Source organism: Austrofundulus limnaeus, unplaced genomic scaffold (genome assembly GCF_001266775.1).
Source record: "Austrofundulus limnaeus strain Quisiro unplaced genomic scaffold, Austrofundulus_limnaeus-1.0 Scaffold5, whole genome shotgun sequence".
NCBI classification, from domain to species: domain Eukaryota; kingdom Metazoa; phylum Chordata; class Actinopteri; order Cyprinodontiformes; family Rivulidae; genus Austrofundulus; species Austrofundulus limnaeus.
This window is the reverse complement of record NW_013952407.1, coordinates 4494739-4513158: the sequence shown is the minus strand read 5'-3', so window position 1 is coordinate 4513158 and position 18420 is coordinate 4494739. Positions and strand designations below refer to the sequence as shown.

General features: G+C 38.8%; 1 protein-coding gene across 3 annotated transcripts in view; it reads right to left on the bottom strand.

The window, feature by feature from the left end:
* Positions 1–17230, bottom strand: part of furina (furin (paired basic amino acid cleaving enzyme) a) — a 71201-nt gene extending 53971 nt beyond the window's left edge. The window contains exons 1-2 of one of the 3 annotated variants that reach the window (XM_014028110.1): positions 16691–17230; positions 10069–10405 (exon numbers count right to left, since the gene is read on the bottom strand). In XM_014028110.1, the coding sequence (XP_013883564.1) occupies positions 10069–10278 (210 nt within the window). In that variant the 5' untranslated portion in view covers positions 10279–10405; positions 16691–17230. Of the gene's footprint in view, positions 1–10068; positions 10406–13758; positions 13809–16124; positions 16210–16690 lie in introns of those variants that run through there. The other 2 variants (XM_014028117.1, XM_014028122.1) reach the window with 2 other exon arrangements.
* Positions 17231–18420: the final 1190 nt, after the last annotated feature.

Genomic DNA, 18420 nt, shown 5'->3' with positions numbered 1-18420 from the left:
TACACAGAAAAAAAAGGATGAACTAAACTGTTTTTATTTCATCCAGAATCAGCTGGCTGAGGCTGTTAGAAAATACAGCCATCTTTCCAACTGTTTCAGCAAAACTGCAAATTAACAATTCTCCTCGTCTAATAAGAGAAACTGATCTTCCTCCTACCAACTTCTCTCATCAACTGAAAAATATCCACTCGCTGTGTTGTTTCTGTTTGTGCTGTTCTGTAGAGGTAAAGTTTTAAAATGTATAAAATGTCTGTATGAAAAAATAACGTCTCACAAACATGTCAGCAAGAACAGATGTCTTCTGTCTCATTAAGTATGCAGAATGCTACAAGAAAGGCAGAGTGGGATCTTAAAACTAAATATTCCACTTAAGCTATAAAACAAAGAAATAAAACACAGCAAATAGAGTTTGGAAAATTAGAGTTGGGGGCTTTCGTTTCAGTTGAAACACTTTTAAATGAGCCGTTAAAATTTCCAGGGCTATATCCACGTTAAAAACAGCACTTATATTTATAACTGGTGTGTTAATGAATCCTTTTGCCTCCCATGGATTTTTTTTTTCAACAGATTAATGATGACTTCAAGCTAAAACTAACATTTTGTCGCTCGCTTCACAAAATACACACACATCATGCTATTAGGTTGACAAATTAATACAAAACTGTTCGGTCTTGACAGAATAAATTGATAAAAAAAATCTGAGATTTCACTCATGTGCACGAGGTGAACCTTTTAATCATTTTATGACAAACACTGAGCACAGTGTCGAGAGGGAAGCAGTGAAACGTTAATTTGTGACAGTTTTCAGCTTCAAAGAAAATTATTATTGACAGAGGAAGTAATGGATTTCTTTACAGTAAAGAGGAAAATTGTCAAACTGTAGCTACAGCACCTTTATATACACACACACACACACACACACACACACACACACACACACACACACACACACACACACACNCACACACACACACACACACACACACACACACACACACACACACACACACACACACACACACACACAGCTCTTTTCTATATGCAATACCAAACTACTGAACAATCTGCATTATTACATGGACCTTGGAAAAACACTGTGAAATCAAACATATCTAAGTTCTAATTACCACATGTTAGAGTTAATTGTTTAACAGTATGTCTGCATGCCAGGCAGTAACAACTCACTAACACATTGCTTCTGTTCAGTGGGTCTATTAAGAGCTGCTGTGGGTTTTTTCTACTACAGTCACTGCCAATATTCAGGCTGAGAAAAGCGAGACATTGTTTAAAATGTGTTGAGAAGACAAAAAGGAGTACAGAAGTGGCAAAAAAAACTAATTGACTGAATTACTGGCGRAAGACCGCAGTTGTTGAAAATATCATTAGCTTGTTTTATAGCCTATACTGTTCTGAAACACAAAGTGTCACAAACGGAGGAAATGCTTCATTTCTACTGTAGATTTCTATTTTTTGTGTGAGCACAGCTGAAAAGAAGCTTTGTTGTTTCTGCTGTGACCTGGTTGTTGGGTTTATGTGATGCTGGTCAGCATCAAGCATCTCCATCTCGCTGCACACGGTGCACAGAGCGACCTTGATTTTTTTTTTCCATACATCAGCAGACTAATCTGCTGATTTCTCATGAGACTTCTGAACGTAAAAATATAAAAAATCCTTTTATAAAACTTTTCTTGCTACAAAAAACCCATACAGATGAAACATAAACACCATATAGAGTAAAATAACCAAGTTGGGATGGAAGTTTATTAAAATCGCTGACTATGTTAATCAGATGCAGAGTGGAAGTTTCTGTGAAATCAACCAAAAAAAGCTTAAACTTCACCAGCATTAAATTGTTCGGTGAGATTAATTGACGTATCTGGCATTGCTGTGTCAAGAGAGCAAGTTTTTGCTTTCAACAAGCATGTAAATTAAAAGGGAAAAATCAAAAGAGCATAGAAGAAAGCTAAGAAGTTCCTCCATATCATCTGAGCCAACAGAAGAGCGGGSTTAGATAAAAGACTAGTTCTAACCAGGACTGGCCTTCAGTGCAGAGCCGTGGCATGACTTGCTGACGGCCATGCGTCATCTGATCTAACTCAGCAGAAGAYGAGATGTTACTCATCTCTTCTGCTGCCTTCTTTAATCTTGTGCAACAGAATATTAATCATCTTCACAAGAAGGATATCACCACTTTAGAGGAAAGACGAGGAAACGAGCACAGTAGATGGCAGAAAGTGGCCGAGACGTTGCCACGGAGTGCAGCGAGGGCGCAGAACTCCAAACACAATCCTCCGCCTGGGGGTCGACACGCAGTTGGTCTCTAAATAGATCAGTGATATGAATACAGGTTTTTATTCAGCACAAGYATCAGAAGCCACAGTTCACCCAAAGGAAAGTATCAGCCTTCTGAGAAACAAGTTTCTACTTTGAAGCGAGGGAAAAAAAAAACATAAAAAAAACAGACAAGTTTTTATTTATCAAACTTACATCTTTGATAATAAAAGATGAAATACAGCTTCTTTGTATAATAATAGATTTGGCTACATCTCACAGCACAGTGACTTGCATTTGAATTATGATTCATGTTAACACCACAAAGCAAAAGAAAAAATTACACAACTGGTTCTTGGAAATCTATGAGTTGATGTCCTTTTACCAGTCCAACTGCATACCAGTCATTATTACACAACAGCTTCCCAGTATGTGATGATTAATTAAACCAAAGATCATTAATCACTCAATACAGGGTATGGACAGAAAGTAGTCCTGCTACGTTGGATAATAAAATTCAGTTTTCATATTTTAAGACTTCATTAGTAAAAGAACTTTGCTGCATAGATGAGAAAGATGATGAAAGCCTAAGGCGCCAAAAAGCCACAAAGCACATGACCTACAAACAGCTGGAGAAGTGGTTTCACCAGCAGTCAAACTGATCAAATAAAATGGGTTCTTTTGTTGCAGCACTGACTGATTTATTCATTTTTTATTAGACCTTTGATCCGCAGCATCTGATCCCATCCATAATGAAAATTGCACTACAATGATCCACAGCAGTTACTCACTAGTGCCAGTGCTCATTACTGAATTCCATCTTACTAGTAATAGCGGTCCTTGTATTCCCATTTTACTGTTCTTTTAAATACCTACTTAATGCAAGCGCAACTGGACCAGAGGCAGAACCACGGCTTCAGGTACTCTTCAGCTGCAGAGCCAGTTTGATGATGTGGGCAAAAAAAAGGTCTTTAAAATGCAAAATAACCATCAGCAGATACAAGAAGGTTGTTAAAGCGCATTTACTGCAATGTGAGTCAGCCCTTTCTTAATTTTATTACTCTAACCTGGTTTTAATTATTCCTCTTGTTTGAAATGGTCTTCTAATTTAAAAGTGCTGTCAAAGTGAATTAGTTCCCAGACCACCGGGTCAACACTACTTTTTTCTTTTAGAACACTCCATCATCAGGCACTTTCAAGTGCTTTTATTCAGAAATTCTCTTAAGTTCGATGACTTAAAAGAAAGAGAGAGAGAGAGAAAAAGAATGATTTGCAAATCTATAAAAACATAACAGAGTGGTGCAAAGAAGCAGCATTTTAATCCTCACAGTTTGACACATTGTGCGTCAGACTTTTTATATAATTTGCTGCCATCACTCAGCTGAGCTTCTGAGTTTCTGCACCGTCAAACAACCTGCTATCACAATGACCAGCTCAGCTTTTATTGATTAGTAGTGGCAGAAAAATATTAAGACTTCCAAGCTTATTTTCACCTCGACAACTATATCAACTGTAAAGATWAGCACTCGCCAAAAAACAGGAACTCATCTTTTCAGCCACTAGAAATCGGATTAATCAGTCCTAACAAGCAAGACAGCTGTTCCCACATTAACAGGTCAAATTTTGTCGAGCGTTTTTAGTTTCTAATTTAGCTCCTGACTGACTGGACTTCCACTGCTCCTTTTCTCCACATCTTCRTTTGTAATAGTTTTCTGACATTTTTAAAGCTCATTAAGGAACTAATCCACAGATTATTTCATAATGAACAAAAATCTTTAGCAGCAGCTATAATTTTAACAAGCATATAAAAGAATATTTTGTTCAGCAGTAATTCAGCACTGCAGGTGAAAGGATTGGAGGAGTCGTACTGCGTTTGATTTAATGGCCTTAAAAAACGAGTTTATGGTCAAAGACTGTCATGAGTTACTGTGGAGGATCATAAATATGAGGCGACTTTAAGGTAGAAGCTGTCCAGATGATGTCGTCGAAGCAGAGTGAATAAACGTGAAATTAAAACAACCAGTGCCAGATCTGTAAAACCCAATATAATCACCGTTCCTCCCTGTAGCTACCTTCATCCGCACACATCAGCAGAGTCCCACGCAGAGCTGAACGCTCAGCTCAGACACGTCATACCTGGTCACACAAAGCCAACAGAARCGACTCGTTTCCCCATCAGCTGGGGGGGTGAAAAGGCTTAACAGATTTGTTTGTCCCCGTCTCTCAACTAATGGCTTCATTTTAATCAGTGAACAGAAATGTTGTGCCATCAGGGCAGAGCGGAGCACCGGAGCATCTTTATTGAAGTCATCACTTGTGATTATACAGCTCACCTTTCAAAGTTAATGAACAGAGAGCATTCATCAATACCAGGCCATGGACTAAATATAACTGAGTGTAACAGATGGCCCTGTTTCGTGTCGCTGACGCTAAAGAGCGACAGGATGACGTTTTCAAAAGTTAAACCTCCAAAAGCCAGAATCAAATCCAAAACTATGTTTATTATAAACAATTAATCAGTTATTTGGCTTATGTTACATAAAATGTTCAGAATTTTTATAAAGTTCAAGCAGGGTTTTAGAAGACGGAATCAACACTTTAAGCACCCCCCACCTGTTACGAAGCCTACTGAAGTTTACGAAATTTACATCCTGAAAAAAATGGTTACAAATTACTGAAGCTGTAAAATTGCTTCCCACTTCCTCTATCTGCAACGTCGCAATTTATTCTGATGCAAGTCAGAGAAGCAACATTAGAATCAAGCAGAACTGATTAGGAAGGCAATGGCCAGGCTAGTCTTCCCCTGGCATCATAAAATAACTGCGGTCACCCTCACGCCGCTTACAAAATTTACGTAGTGTAAAAAGAACAACTCTCGGCAGATCCAAGGTTCGGCACGGTGCCCTGGGAGCATCCCTGAGGCGTCGCCAGCTGAAAGAAGTTATCTGAAAACCACAAGACGCCCCTCTATCCAAATGCCTGAGCCCGAGGTGGTGTTATTAGCTGTTCAAATGAGGCTTCACAGAACATTTGTGCACATCCAAGCTCCATCTTTACATTTCGAACCAGCTTATTTCAGATAAAAAAATTTTAATAATTTTTTCATTCTGCTCTTCATATTTCAACAAGCCGCCTGAAAACAGGAACCAACCTGAATATGCACAAAGCAGGATTTTGGTAATGAAAGTCATTCCTCTCATGAATTTCTCTTTTGATACATGATATGTGACGCCAGCAGCCAATCACATCAGGTAATGATGGGATTCATCAGCAGCACAAGATGACTGTCAGAGATAATTCCCCACAGCACCGATCGAGTCAGGTTCACCTGATTCTTTTTTTTTTTTTTTTACAGTTTGGTTGGTCATAACTGGGTTAAATTGGACCACATTTTAAAAATGCATGCATGGGAAAAGATCAAAGTCGTGGAGCAGGATTAATAACAGGTATAATGGCTTTGAGTTAAAAACATGGAACATCTGTTTTCACTTCACGCCACGTTTCAGGCTCGAGTGAGCCCGAGTCTTTACTCAGCATCTTCCTGGATATATCCCTATTAATGCAGCTTCGTTAGATTATTAACCTGATTTGCCTTTTTTTCTGTTTCAGATTCTTGTCAAACCTGGCTCATGAATCCAACTCTGCTCAGACATGATGGTCTATTTTCATTGTCTTCAAATTATCATAAAATGCTTTCCTCAAGTTGCTGAGGCAGACCAAACCACACAGAAACTCCTCTCCGGAGTGCCGTTTGGTGAGCACCTGGGTGTAATTGCCTTGTTTGCGCTCCTCTCTGTCCACAGCAAATACATAGTTAAGGGATTAAAGTAAGCGGGATTACTCGTTAGTGTTCATGCTATGATGCAGAGTGCAAACAACGTTCCCAGTCACGACCAGTGAGGCCATATGGTGCAGAGCAGACGCCCGCTGCCTGGTGAGCTTGCGAGGCTAGATTTGAACTGAATAGAGCTGCTTGTTTGCCTGGTTTTTAGGAGGCGAGGATAATTTTATAAAAAGCTACAAATGCATTTATGATCAGAAGCTCAACTCGGAAAAAAAAAACTGATTAATTCATCCAGTAAAACATGTGATGTATTTCTCTATCAATGCAGAAGGATCACTTTAATTAGGTAGAAGTTTTGTTTGTTTGATTTGTTGCATTTGCAGTTTACAAAAAATGGCCATTTTACTACAAACAACTAAAAAACTAGTGCTCTACTGTTTATTCAAAGAAAGTGAGTTCAATTAATTAAAATCCTTCACAAATTGTTTGACTAGCTACTAAACAGTGGTTAAGTTACTCTACTTGCAACTGAACTCAGATAAGACTGAAACTCTAATTTACCTTGTTTTCTGGCTCAACAATCAATCAGTTTATATATGTTTTAGGTCCATCTTTCCAGTCCAGCCACAGACAAAAAAAAAAAAAAAAAAACTACAGACTAGAACGTGACACTTCCATCTTGGAAAGTTTCTTGTAAAAAAAAAAATACAAAACTTACCTTGAAATGATCATTAATGCTTTTATTTCAATTAGGGATGTCCCAATACCACTTTCACTTCCGATACGATACCGATATTACAACTTTGAGAATTGTCCGATCCCGATATTGACTGATACCGATATTGACCCGTTACCATAACAGGACAAGTCACACACTTTTACCTATTTTGTAATGTAAAATCTTAGAAAAGTCTTGATCAAGTCAAACAGCGAAAAAGATAGGTATGAGAAAAACTGACCCATTTATTTTTAACCAATGGATCACATACATTTTAAACTGAAGAATATTCTACAATTTAATAAAATAAATTATAATACCCTGAAAAATAAAACATAATAAAAAATGTTCTTTTAAAGTATAAAATAACAATTCAAAATCACTTCGGTTATTGTTTTACTACCTGTCAGCCTGGTGCTGCTTTATGGTGGATAAAACTGAAGGTGGGGACAAAACAAAACCCCACATTATTGTCTGTTCAAAGTTAAGAGTCCACAGCTCCAATTTTACTGACTGTAACCAAAACAACGTGATCATTGCACTTAATCTTCACTCAAACAAGTGTGTAAACAGATTAAACATCACTCTAACAACAAGAGCAAAAAATAAATAGTAAGAATTAGTCAGTTATTTAAATTGATAGCTACCTTTCTTACTGCTGCATTTTCTGAGCATCATGTGGAGATCAGCCTCTCGCTCCTGCAGGGAGCAGTTTTTAATCACTGCTCTCATCATGTCGCACTCATATTCCAAAACAAAAGCTGCGCTCTCCTTTCTTCTGTCCATCAAGAGCTAATMCACGGGATGTCAAAAGTCCTCGCTTCTGCCAGCTTAGAACCACCGACCGGACCAGAGAGGAGGTTCCGAAACAGCGCGGCTGTGTGCGGTCACTGGACCGAGGCCGAACAAACCGAGCCGAAACGCAACGCTGCTGCCAGGGTGGAGAGTAGTTATCGCTCCGGTTTAAAACATACACGGTTCTGTATTCCCCCTCGGAAAACTTGTGCATGACAACTTTGCACTTAGCTGCAACTCTGTTTCTGATGAAAATAGAAAGTTCTGCCGACATTCTTGCTAACTTCTTAGCGCTGCATGTTGTTGTGATCACGTGAGCTCTGCATGCTGGATCCAAGTGCTGCTGGATAGAAACACTGGAGTGGAGTCAGTGAACTGCTGGAATGGACTGCTTATATCGGAGCGCTTATATCAGACATTTTTTATGTAGGCCGATAAAATCAGATACTCTTTTTGGCTGATATCGGACCGATATCCAATATCAGTATCGGATTGGGACACCCCTAATTTCAATCCTGTTTTATCCTCCCTTCCCTGGCTCCCAGTTCATCTCAGAATTCTGATTTTAACTTTCAGAACTTTGAATGAACAAACTCCTTATATCTCAGCTTCACACAGCATTTTGTAGGTTGAGGTCATCAGGTCAGAGGTTGYTGGTGGGACCCCACACCCATTTTAAATCTTGTGGAGATCGATAGATCCAGGTAGCTGCACCCCGACTTTGGAAAACACCGCCCCACTCTCTACACAGCCTTGGTTCTGTTGATGCGTTTAAAAAACATCTAAGACTTTCTTTTATAAACAGGTTTTTAGCTACGTTGTTAGAGCTTTTGTTGAGTATATTCTATACGCCGTTTAACTTGTACTTTCGCTTTTTGGTGAATGAAACATTTTTTTTCTCTTCCTTTTTTTGTGAAGCACTTAGTGATTTTTATATCTATGAAAGGTGCTTTACGGTTAAGTGTGCATATTTTTTACATTAATGCACAATTTTCATTTTGATTTTGAATAATGCCAAAAACAAAATAAGATTATGTTTACCAAAAAGACATAACAAAATGTCTCCACCATCTCCCTGAAGACTAAACAGAATTAACACAAGTTTGCTTTTAAAGGGAGGAGTTGATGAGGTGAAATGATAACTCGGATGGTCTGCTTCCAGTGAACTCAAACAGGAAGCCATAAAATGAGGAAAAGGTCATTTACGTACACAGGAAAACATGAAGAATTCTGGCTATTTAAAGAGCTATTTTAAAACCACACAAGGTTCTTAACTAAAAAGCAAAACATCTTTTTTTTACTCAAACAGGTGGACTCAGTTCCCAAAGATTTGCAAGAAATTTGTTTCCTGTGCTAAATTTAAATAAACTCTGAATAACAAGTGTACAAAGACTTATTGTAAGACTTGTTGGAGCCAGAGTCTGATTCTGAGTCGGAGGAGAATGAAGACGACCAAACTATAGTTGGTAAGTCCAGACCTTATTTGGCAGTTCATCGCAAATACTGTGATGTAATAGTTCCAAAAACATACTAAAAAAAGAAAACTGAACAGGTTGAAAAATATGATTCAAACAGAATATAAAGATAGCTACAAAGCACCAGGAGACCCTGAATTCTAATTTTCTGCACTCTAGAGAGTAAACATGAAAATGCATTTAACGGCTAAAAAAGTGGAATTTGCAGGACATGTCCCCTTTAAACCACACATGAAACAAGAGACTGGGTCTTTATTCTGTGTGGGATATTTATATTTTAAACGTGAATGCACTATTCAGACCTGTTCTTAGAATTAAACAAAAAAAATTAAGACTGTACATTTGGACCGGTGTGGAACTTGTTCCCCAGCATTTTTAAACAAAGAGCACGCAAAAGCACAGTTCTAAACAATGTGGAAAGAACACACCTCTTCTTGTGACTCGCAAACATGAGACGAGCATCCAGCTCTAAACAAAGCTGCAGCAAGATGAAGCCACAGTGATCAATGATACACCTGGAAGAGGAGAGAGTAAACGAAGCCAGTAAAGTTGGGTCCAGTAAATCCCAGTGTGATAAACACACACACACACACACACACACACACACACACAGAGCATAAATAGTTGTGTCTGTGTTTCATGTTTAAAACTTTGTTGGTGTTTGTGTTTTGAAAGAAAAGGGTTATAAACAGAAGGTCTAACTGCACTGTGCTCCCAGACAGCAGGAGCAAATAAACTKAACATTTATTATGAAATATCACTATTAAACAATTCAAAAAGGAGTTTAAAAAGATCACACAATATTGTTAAGTGGAGTAATAACAGTTAAGCCAGATAGACATTTTGTACAAGGAAAGGAGGCCTTCTTTTATAAAGTGTTCCAGGTGTGTCCCTTATTTGCATAGCCAAAACCGAACAGGTTTTACATTCATGAGTCCTCGTGCCACAATTAATGAGTAGTTCTCAGACTTTCCCCAACTAAAGTTTGCATGAAAATAAAGGTTCAAAACAGGTGAATTACTCACATGTCCGTGGTTGATAAAACCGTGTTTTTGGGCAACTCGATCAGCTTCCTCCGAACCTCCGGGTATGTGGACAGCCCACGTGTTGGTGTAGACCTCCTGACCCAGCGCCGACCCCAGCCCAAAACCCAGGAACACCAACACGGCCCCGGTTAGCAGCTCCAGCAGCCCGAGCCTGCGGTCTGCGGAGGGAGATGAAGGGCCGGCAGCCATGGTGGTGGGGTGGGGGGGTCTCCTAATGCAGCACAGTCACCGAGCGAAGCAGCTCTCCAGCAGTCCGGGGCTGCTCACAGCACATGCAGGTGCACGGAGACACAAAGACACGGAAGGTCGCAGCTCACTTGGGAGGAGACAAAAGAAGAAAAAGGGAGAAAGGAAAACAGGCAGCATTAAAACAAACTAATTTACTGGCTTCAAAAAGTCAAGTTTGTTAGATCATTTCTAGCCTGGCCYTTGCCTTCCTACACAGCTCCGCTCATTCTAGTTTCCCTTCACTGATACGTCTGGGGCTTCTCCCATAGACAAGGATTTCTTCAGGAGAATTGTTGTCCAGGCCAATCAGAGAACAGAAGGAGGAGTTTTGAATGACAACGATGATTTTCTGCGCAATGCCTGCTAGTTAGTTTAGCAATGACAGTGGAGGAAGTGAATGAAGCCAGTCCGTGTTGATAAGGCTTCCAAATTAAAATAAATGTGTCTGACAAAGCAGCAGATCTCATTTACAGTCRTCTCGGTACTTCTCTCTTCTCAGTAGAGTTGTTTACAGCGCACGCAGTTTCCCGTTAGCTTCTTAGCTTAGCCTCCTTCACAGTGGAGCTGGCTACAAATGTCGCAGCCAACAGATCCAATCGTTTTAAAACTTCAGCAGAGGCCACGCCTCCAGCAAGAATCGCTTCTCTATAGCTGAGAGTCCAGACCTTCGTACGAAGCAAAGCGTAGGACAAGGGTCAGGTTTTTATCAGGCTAGATAATTTCCTGTAAACAAAAAAAAGGGCAACACTAACAATTTACTAACTGCAGTCARAGAATCAACAAGTCTATTTAGCACAACATGGGCCTCGTTCCAACAAACACATAATGTTTCACATTTCAGGAATGTAGAATTGTTTTAAGAGTACTTCCTTGTTAACTATGACCTCAYATCCAGGGTTACTTTAAACATTGTAAGCAAGGATTCTGGGACGGGATGGACCACAGCACTGTGRTAAACTTTGTGTGTGTGTGAATAAACATTCAAGGCTGAGTACTGGACCAGTTTCCTGCACCTGATTCGAGTTCTTTGTACATATTTTACAACAGAAGAAAARGAATATGAAGATATGTCAACATAAATCAATCGGGTCGAAAGAACGGCTAATTTATCCCAATGACAAGTTAGAGCCGCTCAGTTAAGTACAAGTATTTGATAATCCTACAGAAAGYGGTGAGCTGGGGAGGCAGGGCGCGACCTGATGTCGTGGTGAGACGCTCGGCAGCAAAACTGGGTCTTTACACTCCCGTGGGAGGACACAGTCAATAAAGCTTGTGAAAGAAAAATGCTTAGACACAGTGAGTTGGCAGCCGAAGTGGAGAAGTGTGGTTGGAGGACTACACCACGCCCTGGATGCTGAGGGATAACAACAACAGAGTCCGTTTTATTTAGTACATGCTGAAGAAGGCMCTCAGGGGTGAACGCCTCAGGCAGCAGTGGCAGCCACTGAACGGACCATAAAGAGCGCTGGAGAAAAATGTTGACTGAGTGATAATTTGAGAGCAGTCGTTAATTTTAAGTGTGTTGGGAGATATTTTACAATCCCATTACAAGCAAATATCTCAAACCCAATCATATACATAAAGAGGTAAAGCTATTTTTTTAAACATCAACTTTAGCAGAGCAAACATTAACTTATTGTTTAGTTGCTTTTGCCTCCATATTTTTATTTCAAGCCAGAAGGGYCAGCTGCTGTGATTCCTGACACCATTACCATCCTGAGAAAACTGCACTGAATACAGGCCTTTTTTTTATGAGAAATCCTGATTCAGGTCTACAGTGAGGCAGAGTTTTGTTTTTTCTCTCAAGTATCAAAGTAATAAAGTCCCTCCTCCTGTGTAAGACATTGTGTTGGAGTCAGGATGAACAAACAAGCTTCTCAAGATTTCCCTGGACAGTTTGTTGCAGTGAGAGAATGATACGTTTGGAGGTGGTTGTCGTTTTGCAGTGCCTTAAAATAAAATAARAAAGAGGATTTATTTCCATTAAAAACACCTTCTCTTTTCAATTTAAAAGCAACTGATGGCAATTAAAACWGCATTTGATGTTGGAAAAAGAGAGATGTGGTATTTTATTGATGATTTCAAAACTGACAAATAAAATAAACATCGACCCTGCAAGGAGGTTTTCTCAGCAGATGAACACAATACTTTTACACTGAAAGCTCATTTTGCTACTAATCCATGATTTCATTTAAAGGGATCTCTGATTAGTTGTAACATCAGACTTTATTTGATAAACATTTATTTCAACTGTAAAATAAAGACTGTAAAAATACTGTAGGCTGTTTAGTTTTGCAAATTTTTAAAAATATATTCTAACATGGACGGAGCCATTTTATTTACACGCAAAGCATTCTGGGTAAATGATGACGTGGATAGGTCATGCTTTGCGTGTAAATAAAAATGGTCCCCATCTGTGTAAATGATAAAAACTGAACATCCTACAGTATTTTTACAGTCTTTATTTTACAGGTAAAATATATGCTTATTAAATAAAGTCTAATGTTACAACTAATCATGGATCCCTTTAAAGCCACATCAGTAACATTTCATTTACTGACGCTGTTTGTATAACTATGTAGCAGAAAACTTCCCATTTGCAGATCTGAGGACGCAGCTTTATGCACAGATTGTTTCACATTTTCACTCCCTTTGACATAATCGCATAAGTGGAAAACTCCATTTTTAATTATCCTTAACAGTCAAACTATGGTCACCATAATTTGCATAAATGTCTTTTTGAAAGAAAAAAAACAATGACGCTCCTCCCAGCCTGCCTTACCACATGTCATGTTAGCACATACTGTCACAACAGCTCTTCTTTACACAAACCTCCCACACATACAGAACAACAGCTCTGTTTTAGTCCTTCATATGTACATAAAAACATTTTAAGTTTAGTCTAAATTTAAATAGATGTTTGTCTTTTACTGTTATAAAAAAAACAAGAAAAAAATCTGTCTCATTTTACCACAAAATGGTGTTTTTTTTCCAAGCAAATTCACAAAATCATTGCTTAAAAAACTACAGAGAACTTGTTTTAGTGGGTCACGAGTCAACAAGTAAATTTAAATGACTTTATTTAAAAAATAGGCCACGCTGTCCAAAACCTGACGGGTCTGACGAGCTGCTAATCCCATTTCAGGTATTACAAGCATTCATTAGCACTGAACAGAGGCGATGTTTAAAAAAGCACTTTAACTCAAACAGCAGTGTGTTAATATATTCATTTATCCATGTTTAATTAAATAAATCCAGAGGAAATAATTCAAAACACAAAAGTTCTCAAAAAGCTTAAAATTGGAAGTCTAAAACCAAAATTATCACAGTTTTTAACCAAGCTAAAAATTAATGAAAATTATAATAATACAGCACTTGAAGTAATTAATAAATACAAGCCTWCAAAAAAATGAAGAATCCACAGATAAATCCGTAACTTACACAACTCTGTCCTCGCTCCGTTGACACAACGAGCAAATCAATCTGAGCGCTCCCGAGGCTTTGTTTGATTTGATTTTTTTCAAGCACACAGTGACTCTTAGTGCTGATTCTCGTGACCTCAKCTGAACGTTCAACCACTCAGGTCCTTCAACGTCAGCTTGAAAACCACACAAACCAGGKGCTCAGTTTACAAGAAACCAAGTGGAAGCCAACTGTTAATATGGCCGCCGTCTTCACGGTGATCTCAAATGTTGAACAGTGACGACGTAATATCATATCAAATTAACCAAGCATCGTTAAACCCAAAGGATAACACTGTCCTCATTACCAAAGATATCAGGACAAGTTTCAAAGGAAACTCTTTACACCTCATTAGTTTATTTAGATTCTAATGAAATAAAAAAAATTTACCAACATGACCTTCAAGTTACTGTGAGTGTTAATACTGTCGGTTCTCACTTGAACACATGAACTCTGCTCTCTGCAGGCAAATAGCCTCTGGAGGGTTTAATAAGCTGTGAGTACAAAGGATGAATTACAAGAAAATAATAATTTAACTTATTAATATATCATGCATGTCCAACATATATGTAGTTTTGCTCTCTGCTAAAATGGTGGTTTATTTTAAGAAGCGTTTATCCAAATATACAAAGCATCATAAGGTTCTTTACGAGCTGTAAAATCTGGATTTATTTCCAGTTCGAGTTATCTAAACATCAGTGTCTCACCCCAACCTTTCCTCACAGTAATTTATCTTCATCTGCATGAGTATTAAACATCATGATGACACTAAAGTTACAGTCTAAGCTTAAACTATTTTGCTGAAGACTCTGTTAGACTCTTCAGCAAAATAGTTCAAGCTTAAAACTTGCATCCCGAAATGTTAGAATGTGTCCAAAATGAACAACTGAACTGGGAAATAAAGTCAAAAAAAGCATTAGGTAGTAAATTGTTAACAGGGACTAGAGACCTGAATCTATACTTTTAAAAAATATCATTCCCAGGATTATGAGCCGATTTGTTTTTTAAGTAAAGGAAAAGTCTAAAGGACACAAGGTTATCCTCCTGCAAATGTCAGCATTTATAAATCAAATTTTTATGAGCAAACATTTCTAAATAAAAAGACTTTGCTAAAGCTTGCTTCAGGACAGGGTTTGTTTGGGGAATWGAGAAACACGTACGCAGCGGGAGGCAGAACAAATAGATGACGACTACATCTTCAAAGTTTGAGCATTGTTTTGATTTTAGACCTAAAACAGCAAATTCTACAAAAGGCTTTTCATCGAGGCAGCTGTTTGCACTCCTGAATAAGACTCATTTTTAAAATTCCCTTTGAGACGAACAATTAGTTTTCATCACTCCCACTTTTTTAATCAGCATTCKTTGAAGAAATGCCAGTTTTAGAAAGTGATTGTTTCACGTGGACGCTTGTGGCCTTTTTAGCCGTCAAACTTTAGCTCAAAATTTGCAAAACTGATCGAGTTCTAGATTTTTAAATTGACTAAAGTTGATCAGACGTGGTGTTCATTTTTAAATTACGTTGATTTGAAAAGTTAATCAGATKTAGAGGCTCATCTAATGATCTGTGCAGTGCAGATGTTTTGCTAACAGACTGGGTTGAAATAGTTAATGGTAATATTTTAAACACATATCGTGCAACGTGTTGGAGATTAGTCTCAGGGTTTTTCCATTGGCAGCCAAAATACTGGTCTCTTATTCTTGTGTGACATTAATCAGACATGTTAAGTGTTTGCCATCATTTCAGCAAGTTAACTGTGTTTCATACAAACTCATTTCTGTAAATAAATAACCGTAATAAAGGAGGGTTCAGCTCTTTGAATGGCAGTGAAAACAGTAAATCAAAATGTCTGGTTTTGTTTTTACTGGAACATTTGCTCTACAGAAACACTTCCCCAAACTTCAAATATTTCACATTCTTACAGTTCTGATTTTATCCTGAGATAACGACTATATAAAATATGTTTTGTACCTGAGACGTGCTGTTTTTATTTCTTGCATGCTGCTGCATGAAATGGGGTTTCACAACTTTTACATTTTCAGTGTTCATCCAGAAGCAGCAGCTCTGGGTTTTTTACAAAACAAGTCGAACAGATCTGCGTGTATCAGCCAGCCGGATCACTGATGTTCCTGGATATAAGATTCACACTCCAAACAAAAGGTTTCATATCAGCTCCAGGTGGTTTCCTGGGTTTAAAAGTCCGTTTAGAGCAAAAAAATAAATAAATAAATAAATAAATAAAAACACACAACAGGAGGAAGAGCATAACTGCCGAACTTCTCCCGGCTGAAATATCTGTTTACAAGTTTTAATTTGTCAGCTGGGAGTTTAGCGTCGGTGGACTCACCTCAAAGTCCGTGAAAACAACACGCAGTCCTAGTTTGGCTCGAAACCGCGTCTGGAACTGGATCCGACCCGGTGAGGACTCCTCCGCTTGACAAATATGTCTGAAACTGTTCGGTGATCGAAAGCGATACTACTCCGAGCTGCTTCGTCTCTCTCTACACACAGGTGCCTCCCTCCTTCCTCTTCCTCGTCTCCTCCTCCTTCATCCACGCCTGGCGAACATTACCGACTTACATTTCGTTACACGCCCGACCGAGTTAGCGCGGAACGGCAGCTACAGCTCTTCTTCCACGACCCCGCAGGAACAACCACAGAAACCCGACGCGGCGCRGAGTCGACGTCAGCTCGCGTGCGGTACGTGTATATTTGTGTGTTTGTGTGTGTATGTGTGTGTGTAACTCCCTTCTTCTGAACAAAAACACCACGCTCAAACTGACAGGACCCGAACCGATAAGACAACACATAGCTCCCCGGTGGTGAGCCAGGGGTCTCCGGTCAACTCGGCAGCCCGAACAAGTCCGAATACGAGCCGAAGCAGACGGTAAACTTATCAGCGGCTCAACTTACCCCGCTTCCTTTTTACATCCTGCTCGAGCCGACTTGTTGTCTCACACCGGGGTTCTTCCGCCGACGACGACACGGTGAAGCGACTGGAGAAGAAGACGACTGCTGCTGGTGATATAAGCACTCATGATACCCCTCCGGTGTACCACTGAGTGGTCCGTACAAGCCCCAGGAAACACGTCACGACCGTGGACGAAGTGGAGACGTTGTATGGCAGGCCGGTGTGACATTTAATCAAACCACACTTACCATCTCCGTAGACCAGGGTTGTTCAACTGGCGGTCTGGGGGCCAGATGCCAAAGTCTGGCCTGCCAATTGATTCATTAATCTCTTAAGCCCAAACTCCCATTTTTATACATTGATAAGTTCTTTAAATTAGACATAAACGTGTGGTGGAATCTTGGATAGAAGCTGGTAAACCATTTATGAACACTCAAAACAGTTAAAACTACAAGAAGTTGAAGATAAAACTAAGATAAGTTTTAAAAAATACTAGTTTAAACAGTTGTGGAGGAGTCTGAGATGTCAAAATAATATTTGTGTCAAACAGGAAACATAATGAGTTATTTTTGGTTTTGATATATTTTTATCACTACTTTTGTTACTTTGGGTTTTGTACATTGTATTCATGAATAAACAAACTAATTAAAATGTAACTGATCTTTGTAGCATGGTTTATTTACATAAAGACCTTTAATTGTTGGATGTTTGGCCCCTGAGCTGTTGGCCTGCAGTAACTGTGGCCCCTGGAGTAGTTTAGTTGAACCTATGGGCACTCTCTCAAACCAAGAAAAATGACGTGATAGCACCTCTATATAAAATCTTATCTATAATCTTAAATGAAAGCTTAACATGAATCAGTTTAGAGCAAATACATCAGGTCTGTATAACGGCAYAAATTTACCAGTTGGATTTGTTCACTTCAATGACGTTTCCATAGAAAGCTCAGCCGTTATCTTGAATGACCTGCAACCCAAACATTTCATACATTTGGTCTATTTATGGTAAGTAAAGTAAAGTAAAGTAAAGGTTATTTATATAGCGCCTTTCACAGAAAAGGATTTCACAAGGTGCTGTACATCCATTATCAGAAAGAAAAAGCAAACATATCACAATAACTGTACAAATTATACACTCAATCCATTCAATATTTGAAACAAAAACAAAAGGAGTTCAATTTATCTCTCACCCTTATAGGTGGAGGGGATGGATACTAGACCGGAATAACACACATGATTGTTGGTCAGGGCTTATAAACTCAAGTTGTGAGGTGTTGAAAATATTCAGTTAAATGCTTGAGTGAAAAGGTGTTTTTTTTTAGTTGTTTTTAAAGGAGTCAGTGTTATCAAGAGATCTTAGATATTTATGTGTAATCTGTGGAAAAAGTTCAATATCACTACCTGTTCCACCAAACATTAAATGAACAGAATCAGCTGCCAATAACTACAATTTGTTTGTTTACATTCGAACATTGGCAGTACACTTTGGACAGTCTCACACTGCAGCCTGTACTCATTCTGACTCATGTTGCCAGCTTGTGTCACACTGATACAGTGAAAACACTGACAATACTAATTGTCTCATCTAAATACAAAAAAAAGGATCTTAAGCGGTTGTAATTTTTTTCACCCAGCAGAACTATGGGTACACACACACACACACACACACACACACACACACACACACACACGTTTTTTTCAGTCCCTGAAAGTCATGTCATGATGAATTGGAG